We start from the raw sequence: 16,714 nt of genomic DNA, 5'->3' as shown, positions 1-16,714 counted from the left end.
TTCACCAACAGACAAAAAATACAGTGGTGCCTCAGTTCTTGAACATAATCCATTTCGTTCGACTTCCAAAACGTTTGAAAACCAAGGCGCAAAGGGGGGTCTGCAAAAAACTGAAAAAAATAACACATGCACACAGCGAAAGCCGTTCAACTTCCAAGGTGCGTTTGAAAACGGAAGCATTTACCGTATTTTTTGCTCTATAAGACTCACTTTTTCCCTCCTAAAAAGTAAGGGAAAATGTGTGTGCGTCTTATGGAGTGAATGCACGCTGCACAGCTATCCCAGAAGCCAGAACAGCAAGAGGGATTGCTGCTTTCACTGCGCAATTTTTTCTTGGTTTCCTCCTCCAAAAACTAGGTGCGTCTTCTGGTCTGGTGCGTCTTATAGAGCGAAAAATACGGGACTTTAGGGTTTTCGGTGTTTTGAAAACTGAAACGTTTGGCTTCCAAGATACTCGAAAACTGATGTACCACTGTACCTGCTAGCTTTGGATACAAACTTGAAGGAAAAACCTCCGGGTTTCTTTTTCCCATCATAATTGGCACAGGCAGGGGAAAAGCCCGGCATATGTGTGCAAATTGCACAAGACATTGCACGGTACCCCCTGCCTGTGAGGTGTTGTCGCTCTTGTTCCTCCTGTAGAGATCGTTGGTGCATCTATCAAGTTATGGAGGACGGTGGGCCCTCCGGATGTTGTCGAACTACAACTCCCATCAGCCTCAGCAAGCACGGCCAATGGCCAGGGATGATGGGAGCTGTGGTTCAGCCACAACTGGGAAGGCCAGCAGCTCCCCACACCTGGTCTGCAGCCGAGTGCAGAGAAGGTGTGGCCTTGCAGATGTTGTGCTCCCAGTTTCCATCAGTCGCGATGGCTGAGAGTCTGTGAGTGCCATTTTCCTTGCTGTGTAAAGCAGAGGGTAGGTCACTGAGCCAGCACTTTCCCAATGGAGAATGGCGTAGCCTTAGGGCGATTTCTCAGCGAAGCAGAAAATGAGAACCGATCATATCCTGGAATCCTAGAATTACAGAATGGGAAGGGACCACCCCCTGGTTATCTAGTCCAACTTCCTGCAGTGCAGGATTTTTTTTTTGCCCAATCCAGGACTCGAACCCACGACCCTGTGATTAAGAGTCTTATGCTCTTAACAACTCAGCTATCTCAGCTTCCAAGATGTTGCCATCGCAGAATGTGGAATACGCAGCAGGCTGTCATCGACTTAGGTCGCTTTTACCGCTGAACGCTTGAGGAAGGATTTGAGCTGTAGAAATGCAACATTTGCGGATGAAGCATGCAGGCAGATAAACTGAGACTTCTTTTTAAATATATATATTTGGTTTTTCAAATTACAGATTTACAGTCACATGTCCAACTTGCAACATAAAAACAAGATTCCAAGGAATCTCTCGGACTTCCCTCCTCCCCTTTGTGGGTCCTATTGTTAAATCATTTCCTCCTGCTCCTCTTATGATTATCCAAAATCTTTTACCTCTCCATTGTGTCCAAAATTCACCATTAAACTACAAGTGATATTCCAATGCTACGAATGATTTTAACTGTTTGCAATGGTTTTTAAGATAAGTTATGAATTTCCCCCGTTCCTTATTAAAATTTTGGTCTTCCTGATCTCTGATTCTTCCGGTCGTTTTGGCCATTTTGGCGTAATCCATCAACTTGATCTGGTAGAGACTTTTTCTCCTTTCCATCTCTGAGATGGAAGCTGAGATTTCGACATGACAACACAATATATTATTACACCAGCAGCATTGGGACTAAGAAAAACATTCTTAGTCATGTCCATGAATGTACACAGTAATGTTTCAGTATTCTAAGAACACAAGAAGAGCAGACTGGATTAGGCCAATGGCCCACCTAGGCCACCATCCTGTTCTCATTGTTGCCTCCCAGATGCCTTTGGGAAACCACCAGGCAGGACCTGAACCCAAGACCCCTCTCCCCTCCTGGGGTTTCCCGAAGTTAATATTCAGAAGCTCTACCTCCTCTGACCATGGAGGCGCCTTCGTGTTCGCCTTATCCATTCTTTATCTGTTAAGTTCCTCTGCATATTTATTCTAGGAGAACAACAACAAACGTATGGTTTGCCCTTGAAGCTGTCCCAGAAACTCCAGCGGGTGCAGAATGCTGCAGCGAGGCTCCTCACGGGGTCTCTGCCATGGGAGCATATTCACCCAGTGCTTTTCAAACTGCACTGGCTCCCGGTAGAGTACAGGGTCAGATTTAAGGTGCTGCTTTTGACCTTTAAAGCCCTTCACGGCCTAGGACCCTCGTACCTAAAGGACCGTCTCTCCCGGTATGCCCCACGGAGAGCCTCAAGGTCCTTAAATAGCAACACCCTAGTGGTCCCGGGCCCTAAGGAAGTCAGATTAGCCTCAACCAGAGCAAGGGTCTTCTCAACTCTGGCTCTGGCCTGGTGGAACGCTCTGTCTCATGAGACCAGGGCCCTGCGGGATCTGATTTCTTTCCGCAGGGCCTGTAAGACAGAGTTGTTCCGCCTGGCCTTTGACTTGGAGCCAATTTGATTCCCTCCCTCTCTTTCTTTTTTCCTTTCCTTCTCCTTCTGCGATGAGGCTAGATTTTAATATTTTAATGTTTCAATATTTTAATGTTGTATTTTAATTTTGTTTTTAAGTTGTAATCATTCAACTTGTTTTTATTATTGCTTGTAAGCTGCTCTGAGCCCGGCCTTAGCTGGGGAGGGCGGGGTATAAATATAAATATAAATTATTATTATTATTATTATTATTATTATTATTATTATTATGGTTACGTGAAACTTACTCAATAAACACACAAGACGTAACCGGCTGTACTTTTGAATAAAGAAGGTATACAGTGGTACTTCGGGTTAAGAACTTAATTCGTTCCGGAGGTCCGTTCTTAACCTGAAACTGTTCTTAACCTGATGCACCACTTTAGCTAATGGGGCCTCCCACTGCCGCCGTGCCGCCACCACCCAATTTCTGTTCTCATACTGAAGCAAAGTTCTTAACCTGAGGTACTATTTCTGGGTTAGCGGAGTCTGTAACCTGAAGCGCATGCAACCCGAGGTACCAGTGTACTATTCATTGTATCAAATTGTAGATTTCAACAGAAGTTTCATAAAGTGCAACGAAAAAAGCAGAAGACCCAGTAGGTCACTTCATTCTCTAGTCAGTTCATGCATAAGGTCCATACATGTGTAAGTGTCTATTCCACCTGTCTGTTCATAGAGTCCAATAATCCACATGAAGGGTAGTTACAGTTCCACAGAATCCTTCCACAGAGTCTAAGACAAGGATGGCCTTGTTTCGCCATCCTAGGCTTCATCAGTAGAACAGGCTCATATGTAATATTACAGGATAGTGGATCTTATAGCATAGTAGTGGTTGAAATCGTTGTCTTAGACTCTGTGAAAGGATTCTGTGCAAGTAGATAAATAGGTACCGCTCCAGCGGGAAGGTAAATGGCATTTCCATGCGCTGCTCTGGTTGGCCAGAAGTGGCTTAGTCATGCTGGCCACATGATCCGGAAGCTATACGCCAGCTCCCTCGGCCTATACTCGCTCGGCGCCGCAACCCCAGAGTCGTCCGCAACTGGACCTAATGGTCAACCCAATAACAACCCAATAACATCCCCCCGAAAAGAGCCATATTTTAAAAGGGTATAGGATGTCAGACCGATCAACCAAAGGCCTGGTTAAAAAGGAACGTGTTTGCCTGGCGCCTAAAGGTGTGTAGTGAAGGTGCCAGGCAGGCGAACTTCCCTGGGGAGAGCATTCCACAGGTGGGGAGCCACTGCAGAGAAGGCCCTGTTCTCGTGTTGCCACCCTCCAGACCTTTTGAGGAGGAGGCGTACGAAGGAGGGCCTCAGAAGATGATCTCAGGGTCCGGGTAGGGTCATATGGAAAGAGGTGGTCCTTGAGGTATTGCTCAATGGATGCTTAATAAAGACCATACATAAGCTCTCCTCTTGAGGAGGAGGCACACGAAGGAGGGCCTCAGAAGTTGATCTGTTGATGGAAGGTAGTATACAAATTTTATAAGCAGTGGTATCGCAAGCTGCCCATGGAGTCTGCCTGGCGGACGCAAGCCCCACGCTGATGTTTCGGGCAGTGTGGGACCCCAAGCCACCGCGTCACTCCCAGGAGAGGCGTGTGGCTCGGGCGCTCTGCAAGCCAGGCCCCGCCCCCACGGTGCGCCATTTTGTCACCCCCTCAGGGATGACACCAGGGGCGGCCCGAACCCACCCACCCCCGGCACCCACCTTCCTACACCTCTGGCTCCAACAAGTTCCGGCTGAGAAAAATCCCTGATAATAACCCTGTTATATTCTGGATTCTTGCTCCCAGGAACTTGTCACTGCGTGCCTGTAAAGGCGTCAAATGCCACTCTGAGCAAAAGCTTCTGTGCTGAACTTTGCACAGTGGACTTGGGTCCACTCTTGGCACGCTTCCCTAGCAGTGCCTTTCTGCCACATGGCACTACCTTGCCCTGGCGCAGAGCCCAGCAGTGAGAAGAACCAGCAGCTGCGCTTTCGCTTCTGAAGGGATTCATCGAGCAAGGGAAACAAAACCTAAGCCTCCTGCGCTTCCTGGAGGGGAGAGATGGCTGACGCTCCTGCTTCGAAGCCGGCCTTCAAGCCCAAACCCCGGAGGCCTGTCTGTGCCCTATGCCAGGGGCCCTACAAAACAGCCGTGGTCGTCGCAGGGCAGAAATTATGCCGCTTCTGTTTTTCTCGCATGAAGAGGGAGGCCGCAGCCAGCGGGCCTTCCTCGAAGGATGGGGAGGAGAAGGGAGGAGACGGGGAGGAGAAAGGAGAGCAGGAGAGAGGAACTGGGGAAGAGGAGGAATGTCCGAGTCTATGCGAGGAGCACCAAGAAGACCTGACGTGGTTCTGCACGAAGGACAAGGCTCTCCTATGCGAGAGCTGCAAGGCCTCCGAGGTTCATGTCTCTCACTCCGTGGTGCCTGTTGAAGATGCTGCCCAGGAATACCAGGTGGGGTTTTCCCCCTTTCTTCCTACAGTCCCATTGCGTCCCTTCCCTTCCCAGCCTGCCCTTCTGTAGTTGTAAATATCTGAGGCAGCAAACGCAGCATCAAAACTGAATGGAACATCCAACTAAAATGAGAAAACCCCTCAGACATTCATAGAAGTTAGGGAATAAAGCTGCATTTTCCTTTCGGATGTGCCAGAGACGGTGTTCCAAGAGCAGGGTGCCACCACAGGAAAGGCCCTGTCTCTGGTTGAACACCTGCCTAATAGTGCCTCGTCCGCTGGCAGCTGGGGAAAAAGCCTCTGAAACAGTCCTTGAGGGGAAGGGGTGTAGCTCCGTGGCAGAGCAACTGCTTAGTTCCAGGTTTAATACAGGGCGTCTCCAGGTTGGGCTGGCAGATAGCCCTGTCTGAAAGCCTGGAGAGCTGCTGCCAGTTGGTGTAGGCAGTGCTGACCAATGGTCTGCCTCACTGAATAGTGAGTGAGGTTATTAAATTCAGTTCTGGAGAATGCCAGTAGCTCAGGACACCCTTAATGTATTCTTCACTGTTATAAGGTGCATTTGGGGGAAAGGATGGTATGTTGTGGTGGTAAAAATAGCAGTGTTATCATATATATATATGTGTGTGTGTGTGTGTGTGTGTGTGTGTGTGTGTGTGTGTGTGTACAGGTTACAGACGCTTCAGGTTTCATACACTTCAGGTTACAGACTCCGCTAACCCAGAAATAGTGCTTCAGGTTAAGAACTTTGCTTCAGGATGAGAACAGAAACCGTGCTCCAGCAGCGCGTCAGCAGTGGGAGGCCCCATTAGCTAAAGTGGCACCTCAGGTTAAGAACAGTTTCAGGTTAAGAACGGACCTCCGGAACGAATTAAGTACTTAACCCGAGGTGCCACTGTACATATACACATATACACACACATATATATATACACATACAACACACACACACACACAATGGGACTGACTCTCAGGTGCGTACATTTGAGTTTGTCGCCTAAGTCACACAAAGTAGCTCTGGAGCAGTTCAGTTGCTCAGCTTGATGCGTGGAAATCTGCAAGTCACTTTGCCAATGCCAAACCAATGGGCTGAGTAGTTTGGTACCAACTGAGGCTGCATACACCAAACATTTAAGGCGCATGGGTTCCCCCAAAGAACCCTGGTGTGCTCAGGGTGCTGGGAACTGTAGCTCTGTGGGGCAAAATACAGCTCCCGTGGTTTTTGTGTTGGGGTGTGTGTGCTTTAAATGTACGGTGCGTACACAGCCTTTGCTGAGCTACGAATTAAGCTGCCAGGATTCTCTGGAAGCGGTGAACTGGTCTGAAAATACTGAATAGAATTGGCTTGGGGGAAACCAAGGCTGAATAAACAAACCTGATTTGCTGGCAATTCTCTTCCCATTTTCCTGCCAGGGGAAGCTGCAGCACGCCGTATCTTTGCTCACTCGACAACTGGAAGAGTCTTTGGAGCAGAAATACAAGGAAGGGAAGAAAACAGCTGCGTGGAAGGCAGGTGCCAAGTTTGTGTTGTTGTTTAGTCGTTTAGTCGTGTCCGACTCTTCGTGACCCCATGGACCAGAGCATGCCAGGCACTCCTGTCTTCCACTGCCTCCCGCGGTTTGGTCAAATTCATGCTGGTAGCTTCGAGAACCCTGTCCAACCATCTCGTCCTCTGTCGTCCCCTTCTTCTTGTGCCCTCCATCTTTCCCAACATCAGGGTCTTTTCCAGGGAGTCTTCTCTTCTCATGAGGTGGCCAAAGTATTGGAGCCCCAGCTTCAGGATCTGTCCTTCCAGTGAGCACTCAGGGCTGATTTCCTCAACAATGGATAGGTTTGATCTTCTTGCAGCCCATGGGACTCTCAAGAGTCTCCTCCAGCACCAGAATTCAAAAGCATCCATTCTTCGGCGATCAGCCTTCTTTATGGTCCAGCTCTCACTTCCATACATCATTACTGGGAAAACCATAGCTTTAACTATACGGACCTTTGTTGGCAAGGTGATGTCTCTGCTTTTTAAGTTTACAAGCTTACAAGCCTCCAAAGATTTCCTCCTGCCGTAGGGCACAGGTGGCGCTGCCTGAAACCCTCCTCCTCCTTAGTCTCCGTATTAATCTTTGCAGAACTCCACGCGGAGCAGGAGGAGGAGGGTGGGAACAACACAAAAATTAGTCAGCTCTGCCCTTGGTTCTGGTGCAACAGACTTTTGGGGCTCCCTGCCAGCCTCAGTGAGCATCAGCCACCACGGGGTACAGGCACACACCGGTTCCTCGAGGGCTTTTCTGAAAACTGCCCCTTTGGAGGTGACAGGTAGGGATGGTGCTGCTGTTAGAGCAATGCCAGATTACCAAATAGGCAGAGCAGACGCTGGCCTAGGGGCCCCACAACAGTGGATCAAAATTATATTGCGCAATAAAAAGGGTAAAATTTTTAAAAAGTTAGCAGATAATTTGCGAGGGGACCCCCGAAATTTCGACCACCTAGGGGCCTCCATTCAGCACTGCATAAGAGAGAATGAGACAATTGCTTCAGGGAAGGCAGTGTTGGCAGCTCTGTCCATAGCTGAAAAAAGGTCAAGGTCCCCCTGAACGGTTAAGTCCAGTCAAAGGCGACTATGGGGTTGGGTGCTCATCTCGCTTTTCAGGCCGAGGGAGCCGGCGTTTGTCTGCAGACAGCTTTCCGGGTCATGTGGCCAGCAGGACTAATAATAATAATAATAATAATAATAATAAATTTTATTTATATCCCGCCCTCCCCAGCCGAAGCCGGGCTCAGGGCGGCTAACAACAATAAAACAATACAAAAGTACAACACAAACAACACTCTAAAATCATTCATTATAAAATTAATTAAATTCAAGCCACTGGCCACCATTGGGCCAGAGCTCTGTGAAGATTGCTGAGGGAGGGAGTCAGGCTGTGCCCTGGCCAAAGGCCTGGCGGAACAGCTCTGTCTTGCAGGCCCTGCGGAAAGATGTCAAGTCCCGCAGGGCCCTAGACTAAACCGCTTCTGGCACAATGGAACACCGTGACAGAAGCCAGAGCGCATGCAAACGCCGTCTACCTTCCTGCCACAGCGGTACCTATTTATCTACTTGCGCTGGTGTGCTTTCAAACTGCTAGGTTGGCAGGAGCTGGGACAGAGCAACGGGAGCTCACTCCATTACAGGGATTTGAACCACCAGCCTTCCAATCGGCAAGCCCAAGAGGCTCAGTGGTTTAGACCACAGCGCCACCCGCATCCCTATCCATTGAGGGGCTGATAGGACTGACTAGTGGATGCAGAAGAACCCACACAGCCCAGGCAGTTCTCCTTTGCAACTGGCCATCATAATCCTATCAGGGGCTATTAGCCACAATGGCTATGCTCTGCCTCCAGGATACCAGTTGCTGGAAACCTTAGGAGGCTCTTGTGCTCAGGTTGGCATCTGGTTGGCCACTGTGAGAGCAGGATGCTGGCCTAGGTGGGCCGTTGGCCTGATCCAGCAGTCTCTTTTTATGTATATAATATTTATGATTTTCAGTTTTATACATTTCAGTAATTTTACGATCATTCTAACATTTCAAAACTTGACTTCCTTCCGCCTCTTTCTGTGGTTCCTTAAATTTATTCTTAATGTCTTCTGCATATCCAAATTAACTTAATTTGCTCATTTATTCATCTACCTTAAATATATACAGTCATACCTCGTTACGTTCGGTTCAGGTTACTTTCTTTCAGGATACGTCCCGCCGCGACCCTGAAGTAACGGAACGGGTTACCTCCGGGTTTCACCACTCGCGCATGCGCAGATGCTCAAAATGACGTCACGTGCATGCGCAGATGCAGCGAATCACGACCCATGCATGCGCAAATGCAGCGAATCACGACCCGTGCATGCGCAAATGCGGGTTGCGTTCTGCTCAGGTTGCGAAGGGGGCTTCGGAACGGATCCCGTTCACAACCAGAGGTACCACTGTACTCTTATAGAACTGCAGGTTATTACAATGATCCTGACAATGTTCTTACTTGTTTACAGTTTGTTTGCAAATATTCCAGAAACTATTTCCATTCTTTTATAAAAAGTTTGTTATCTTGATTTTTATATTTTTCTGGTAAGTTTCGCCATTTCTGCATATTCCGTAAGTTTTTGTATCCATTCTTCTTTTGCTGGGACTTCTTCTTCTTCTTCTTAACTCTTCTGACGTTCTTAACCCTGGAGCCAAGAGCTGGAAGCGCTGCTGAATCTCTCTGTCTTCATCTTTCCTTGCTGATGAAGGACAAGGTGCATGGTCAGAAGGAGCGGGTGGAAAGCGAGTTTGCAAAGCTGTACAGCTTCCTGATTGAGGAAGAGGAGGAACTCTTGCAGAGGCTGAAGGCAGAGGAGAGGCAGACCCTGAAGAGGCTGGATAGGAATTTAACCCAACTCTCAAAGCAAAACTCCTCGCTGATTAAGCTGGTTAAGGAGACCAAGTCGAAGAGCCAGAAGGCACCTGCTGAACTTTTGAAGGTGAGATGAGGCATAGAATCAGACTTGTAGAAGTGGGAGGGACCGCGAGGGTCATCTAGCCCAACCCCCTGTATTGCAGGAATCTTTTGCCAACGTGGGGCTCAAACCCACGACCCTGAGATTGACTGGGACTTCTGCTTCTTTTCATTTTGGGGCAAGTAACATTCTTGCCACTGTAGTAGCATACATGAATAAGTTTCAATACATTTTAGGTAGTTCTGTCCCTATAATTCCCAAAAGAAAAGCTGCTGGTTTTTATTTTTACAAAGGTTATTTTAAATTTAATTGCTGCCTCTTATGGGGAAGGACCACACAACTCAGTGGTAGAGCACTTGCGTAGTAGTAATAGTAATAATAATGATAATATATTATATATAACCCACCCGTCTGGCTGAGTTGCCCCAGCCACACTGGGCAGCTTCCAGCAGAATATAAAAACACAACTAAACACCAAGAATTGATGTTTAAAGAGCTAAATAGAAAGACCCCCTTCTGGTTAAAGCAGCAGGGCAACTGCAAAACACTTGGATCTGTGCCTAGAAAGAGTGGGATAAACACAAAATCTCTCAGACCCTAGGGAAAACCAAAGTGTGGAGAGCCCTGAGTCCTCGATTCAAACTATTGGAGATACAAAATGCATCATCTGGAGAGTGGAGATGTTTTGTATAGTATATATTTATTTCCGTGTTAGGCATGATCATGTCTCTTGCTTCGTTTTAAGCTGTTAAATTAGATTAGCTCATTTGTATTGGTTTACGCAAAGTTGAATAGCACAATTTTGTGGGAAAGTGGCGTGCAAATAAACTGATGACATTGATGGCATTGGGACAAATAGCAAACTGGTTCTGTTGAGCTTGTTGAATTCATTTTTAGCCAGGCCCAGGGGGGTGACTGTGAAAATAAAGTGCATAGGCTATTTCAAAACTAGCAAGGCAGCAACACTGCAACAGATGAGGTATACTTTTAAAAGCATTCAACCATTTTATTTTTTTTTACAAAAAGAAAATAATAGCCACTTATTTCTCTCTTCATTTTCCGGTTACCCAGGATGTGGAGAATGTGTTAGCACGGTAAGCTTGTCAGTTTGCTTTCCAATTAAAAGGTTTGAAATATCCGGCAGAAATGTCACACAGTAATCAAGCCACAAAGTCTGGCTTCTAGGTGTAGAATCTGAGCCCTTTCCTCTAACTGATTTATTTAAAGCACTTATTTTTACTCCACACTTTAGCCGAAAAGGCTTCGAGAGTGGCTTACAATCATCCACATTCAGACAGCCTCTGCCCTCAAGCTTACAATTTAAAAGACACGACACACAAGGAAAAAGGGATGGGGAGGGAAGAGGGGGCTTAAAGTTGCATTTCTTACCATAAGCAGCAGGGATAGGAAACAGTTCCAGCAGCTTGATGGCATCACAGCCTACAAGGTGACATTTGAGGGAGCCAAAGGCAAGCTGGTCATTGAGCACAGGCAATGCTTCTGTTGTCTCCCTCTGCTTTGCAGTCTGATGGCTTCCTAATTCTCAGCTCCCACCCTGCTCCCCAGTAATTGTTTGGGGCAGGGCTGACATTGCGCAACCGGATGCAGAAATCAGTAGGGACCTTTGCAGGGATTAGGGTCACCCTGTCAGCATCTTGCCCTCTCTCTCCCCCCACTCCCATGAGTTTCTCAGCTTCGTCACCAAGGGCCCCAGTGTGGTGTAGTGGTTAAGAGTGTGGTCTCGTAATCTGGGGAACCGGGTTCGCTTCCCCGCTCCTCCACATGCAGCTGCTGGGTGACCTTGGGCCAGTCACACTTCTCGGGTCTCTCAGCCTCACTCACCTCACAGAGTGTTTGTTGTGGGGGAGGAAGGGAAAGGAGAATGTTAGCCGCTTGGAGACTCCTTAGGGTAGAGATAAAGCGGGATATCAAATCCAAACTCTTCTTCTCTTCTTCAAATATACCAGGTATAGAGAACCTGTGACCCTTCAGATGACTCCTATCAGTCGCAGCCATCATGCTCAATGATCAGGGGTGATGGGAACTGCAGTTCAGCAAGATCCGGAGGGTCCCAGGTTCCTCAGACCTGCAATATTTCTTCTCCCACCATCATCATACAATCCCTCTTTCCCCCCTTGATATTCTTCAGAAGGAACGCGATTCACGGGGCAGACCATTGTGCACTGATTGCACAAAAAGAACGGTTTCCCCTCTCTGCATTTCGCAGTTAACAGCTGTTAGGGGAGGAATCTGAGGGCTCCCTTGGACTAAAAACAAGGACACCAGCCGGGAATACCAGAGCAAAACAGCAGCCAGTAGGCTTGATCTTTATTGAAGACTGTCGTGACAGGACTCCCACCTGCACAAGGTGGAACAAGATGGAAGCCCTGAACAAAAGAGCCCCCAAACTTTTATTAGTTGCTAACCCCATGTTGGGACGCGGGTGGCGCTGTGAGTAAAAGCCTCAGCGCCTAGGGCTTGCCAATCGAAAGGTTGGCGGTTCGAATCCCCGCGGCGGGGTGCGCTCCCGTTGCTCGGTCCCAGCGCCTGCCAACCTAGCAGTTCGAAAGCACCCCCGGGTGCAAGTAGATAAATAGGGACCGCTTACTGGCGGGAAGGTAAACGGCGTTCCGTGTGCTGCGCTGGCTCGCCAGATGCAGCTTTGTCACACTGGCCACGTGACCCGGAAGTGTCTCCGGACAGCGCTGGCCCCTGGCCTCTTAAGTGAGATGGGCGCACAACCCCAGAGTCTGTCAAGACTGGCCCGTACGGGCAGGGGTACCTTTACCTTTAACCCCCATGTTACACACACCCCAAACTACATCACCAATACATCACGGTTACACCATGAAAGGGGAGGTCTGGTGGCAGTAATCTGAGCATCCTGGACCCTGCTCCATGGTTCTCCTTGCCCTCCACCAAACACCCATCAAGTGTAACAAAAGAGATATTTACATTTCCCTGTTTCCCAGCCAAGTTAATCACACCCTTTTGTCTTCATCTGGGTTTGTTATTTCTGGAATGGCTACCTGTCTGGCACTCAGGTATCAGGATGCCAGGAATTATCAGAGGGGCTGCTGAGTAGATGAGCTCACATGTCTATATGAATTTCTGAAGTTTTCCCTGTGAGTCAGTACATAGATACATTTATCAGTGAATTGTTACATTTGGTATCATGCAGCAAAGGCCCTTTGAATAGATAGGAAGAAACTGTTACGAAGTGTTTTGTGGGGGTAAATCACGAAAGTCACAAAAGTGATTGTGCTGATTTTGGTAGTGGGCTGCTTGTGCATTATATCTGCTGGAGGGGCAACCACCACCCCCCAACCTACACATAAATTCCTGCAATACAACAATATGGCATTTTGAATTTACTTTGGTTTTTATTGAAGTTTCTCGCAATACAGTTAAGATATAGGAAACTAATGTAAATTTAAAAACCGGAAATGAAAACACCTATGAAAAGGCGGAGGAAGGAGGGGGAGAGAAAGAAGCAGTAAGAAAGGAAAAGGAGAGAGGAAAAGGAAAATGTGGTGTTTTGAATTTACTTTAGACCAGGGATGGGGAACCTGTCACCCTCCAGATATTGCTGGACTCCAGCTCCCATCAGTCCCAGCCATCATGGCCAACCACCAGGAGTTATGGGAGTCGTAGTCCAACGATGCCTAGAGCCCACAGCAGAGGCAGTTTTAGGGTAGCACAGCCAGTATAGCCAGACTGGGTGTGGTCGTGGCAACAATGGTGTCGATAGTGAAGGGGGGGTGACGTTTAGTGTCGCACAGGGCGCCACTGAATTGGGAAAGCCCAAAGTCCACCGCTGCCCACGAGTTCCTCCTAATTACTTTAGAACACTCTCTGCACCACCTCCCCATTAGCCTCATAGATGGGGAATGCATATATAAATGAAATGATTATCCTTTTGTGTAGGGCGGAAAACGTGACCCTGTTCGAACCGCAAGTCGTTCCTACTGAACTGAAGAACGTTTACAACATTCCTTGCCTTGACATTATCCAGATCTTAACAAAATTCAAAGGTACGTGCACCCCAGTGCTTGGATTTTCACTCAAGATACATTCCCATTTGCTTTAGTGAAAGGATGGGGGAATTGATGGGCCTCCAGATGGACTACAGCTTCCATCATCCCTGATCATTGGCCTTGTTGGCTGGAGCCGTTTGGACCCAATGGCATTGGGGGCGGGGGGGGCACAGGTTCCCCAGCCGTAGTGTAGACAAAACTGAACTAGATGGGCTAAATCAGATTCCCCCCAACCTGGTGCCATCCAGATGCTTTGAACTACAACTCCCATCAGCCATAACCAGCATAACCAATGACCAGGGATAAATGGTATGGTGCAGTACGTTAGCCAGTGTAGTGTCCAGAGTGTCTGACTAGGTCCTGGGAGACCAGGGTTCCAATCCTTGCTTGGTCCTGAAGCTCAGTGGGTGGCCTTGACCCAGTCACCAGCTCTCCGCCTAAAACCTACGCACAGGGTTGATGCGAGGATAAAATGGCGAGGGCAAGAATCACATACACCACCTTGAGCTCCTTGGAGAAAATGTTGGGATATACAGTCATACCTCGGGTTGAATGTGCCTCAGGTTGAGTGCTTTCGGGTTGCGCTCCGCGGCAACCCGGAAGTAACGGAGTGCGTTACTTCTGGGTTTCGCCGCTCGCGCAGACGCTCAAAATGACATCACGCGCATGAGCGGAAGCGGCAAAATGCAGCATGCGCAGACGCGCCATTGTGTCTTATGTTCCATTCAGGATGCGACAGGGCTCCGGAATGGATCCCGTTCACATCCCGAGGTACCACTGTGTGTGTGTATGTATATATATGTGTGTGTAATGATAAAATAAATATATAAAAGGTAAAGGACCCCTGACAGTAAAGTCCAGTCGCAAACGACTCTGGGGTTGCGGCGCTCACCTCGCTTTACTGGCTGAGGGAGCCGACATTTGTCCACGGACAGTTTTTCCAGGTCATGTGGCCAGCATGACTAAGCCGCTTCTGGCGAACCAGAGCAGCGCATGGAAACGCCGTTTACCTTCCCGCCGGAGCGGTACCTATTTATCTACTTGCACTTTGACGTGCTTTCAAACTGCTAGGTGGGCAGGAGCAGGGACTGAGCAACGGGAGCTCACCCCGTCATGGGGATTCGAACCGCCGACCTTCCGATTGGCAAGTCCAAGAGGCTCAGTGGTTTAGACCACAGCGCCACCCGCGTCCTAAAATAAATATATAGAGGAAGCCTAAACAGCAGATGGAGGGCACCAGGTTTGGGTCTGGACTAGAGGACCCTTAGGATCATTTCCAGCAGTTTTTGTTATGGGTTTTGTGCCTGTCCCCTGTCCACTAGCTCTTTTCCTATATATCTCTCTCTCTGACCATCCTCTAGTGGACGTGTCTCTGGATCCAACCACAGCGCACCCAAGTCTTCTGCTCTCCACAGACAGGAAACGTGTGGAATACAGAGGATCCCGGCAGCTGCGGCCTCAGGATGACAACAACACAGAGAGATTTGACACTTATGTCCTCGTTCTGGGCTCTGAGGTGTTCACCTCTGGAAGGCACTACTGGGAGGTGGAGGTGGGAGACAGCCCAGAGTGGGACCTGGGGGTTTGTAGGGAATCGGTGAGCAGGAAGGGGCAGCGAATCATTTTCTCCCCCCTAAGTGGGTACTGGAGGCTGTGGCTTCGGAAGGGGGACCAGTACAAGGCCTTGATCTCCTGCCCTACGCTGCTTCCCGTGAACACAAGGCCAAAGCGGGTGGGAGTTTTCCTGGACTATTCCGAAGGGGAGGTTTCCTTTTACAATGTGACCGAGAGAACCCACATCTACACGTACATCGGGACTTTCTGTGGCCCCCTGCGGCCCTTCTTTAGCCCCAGCCGCCAACGGAAAGGGGCAAAGGGGGCCCACCCCTTGCTTATCTGCCCAGGCCCAAAAGCAAGAACGAGCAAGAAACCTCTGCACTAAACTAGGCCCATGTCATTCATGTTGATTCCAACAGTAAAAGGCAGCCATTGTCCTGCTTGCCAGCTGCCCCCAACATCCCCTCCTGTCTTCACCTCTGCCCCGATTAACAGGTAGGCTGCCCCACTGTTGCAGCCCCCCTAATTATCGCCCCTCGCTTTTGACAGGAGAAACGGCCCCTCTAGACTCCGAACTCAGGGGCAGTGTTTCAAACGCCGAAACAGCCCCCATCCGTTCCCGCTTTCCATTCAAGTGGCAAGATTTAGGAGAAGCCTTTTTGTCCCCTCTCCGCTCCAGACAACTTGCACACGTAGGGGAAAAATCCGTAGCAAATTTGTCTTGAAAATCTATTTTTGAAGACCCAACAACTTCTAAATATAATCATCCCCCACTTTGAGGGTTCAGTGTGGCAAGAATGAACAGCTTCCCTATAGACCTGAAGGGCCCTGCCCATAGCTGCCAACACTTCCCTTTTTTAAAGGGAAATTCCCTTATTCCGAATAGGACTCCTTGCACGGAAAGGGAAAAGTTGACAGCTATGGCCCTGCCCTACTTCTCTCCACCTGGCTTGGAGCGGGGCCTGACAGGCTCCATAAAGGACTGCTGCTGCTGGACAGAGAGGGCTGAGTTTTTGGTTTTTTAAATTGCTTTTAATTTTTATCTATGTCATTTTAAATTGTGATTGATATTGATGCTGTATTCTTAAGTTTTAGATTTTATGATTCATGTGAAAATTGTTTTCCACTAGGTTGTGTACTTTTTGATGTGTTTTATTTACTGCTTATGACTTTTTTGTTATGTTGGTAATTATGTAAATTTTGTCGTGTTGTAATCCGCCTTGAGCATTGTTTTAACTATGGAAAGGCGACATACAAATAAAATGATGTTTTAACTATGGAAAGGCGACATACAAATAAAATGATGAGGACAATGACCTGTGGGTATAGGGCAGTATATACATTTAATAATAATAATAATAATAATAATAATAATAATAATAATAAAGACTTGATTCTACCTTATTCTCTGTATAATAATAAAACCCTTATCATCAATGGATAAATATGAAGAAATCTGGAAGGAATATTTAAGCGATAAGGCGGACAGTAGGGGGAAGTAGGGGGAGGAGATGTGGGGAAATATTGTTAGAAAGGTGTAGTCCTAGGTATATCAGTATTCAAATCTGAATTGTCAAATTGTGTTCTTATGGTTTTTCTTGTATGTGTCTTTTGCGGTTGTTGTTTGTATTGAAAAAATGATTAAATCAATTAAACCCTTATCATGAA

General features: G+C 48.0%; 1 protein-coding gene across 1 annotated transcript; it reads left to right on the top strand.

The window, feature by feature from the left end:
• The first annotated feature begins 4,185 nt into the window (after window positions 1–4,185).
• LOC128408964 (E3 ubiquitin-protein ligase TRIM58-like) lies at window positions 4,186–16,302 on the top strand. Its single transcript, XM_053379054.1, has 6 exons — window positions 4,186–4,994; window positions 6,404–6,499; window positions 9,246–9,476; window positions 10,524–10,546; window positions 13,380–13,486; window positions 14,851–16,302. Exons 1-6 carry the CDS (start codon window positions 4,602–4,604, stop codon window positions 15,429–15,431), a joined length of 1,431 nt encoding a protein of 476 aa, XP_053235029.1. The 5' UTR covers window positions 4,186–4,601; the 3' UTR covers window positions 15,432–16,302.
• Window positions 16,303–16,714: the final 412 nt, after the last annotated feature.

The sequence above is a fragment of the Podarcis raffonei genome, chromosome 2 (genome assembly GCF_027172205.1).
Source record: "Podarcis raffonei isolate rPodRaf1 chromosome 2, rPodRaf1.pri, whole genome shotgun sequence".
Classification (NCBI taxonomy): domain Eukaryota; kingdom Metazoa; phylum Chordata; class Lepidosauria; order Squamata; family Lacertidae; genus Podarcis; species Podarcis raffonei.
The sequence above is the reverse complement of the archived record's forward strand: the minus strand, read 5'-3'. Positions and strand labels throughout refer to the sequence as shown.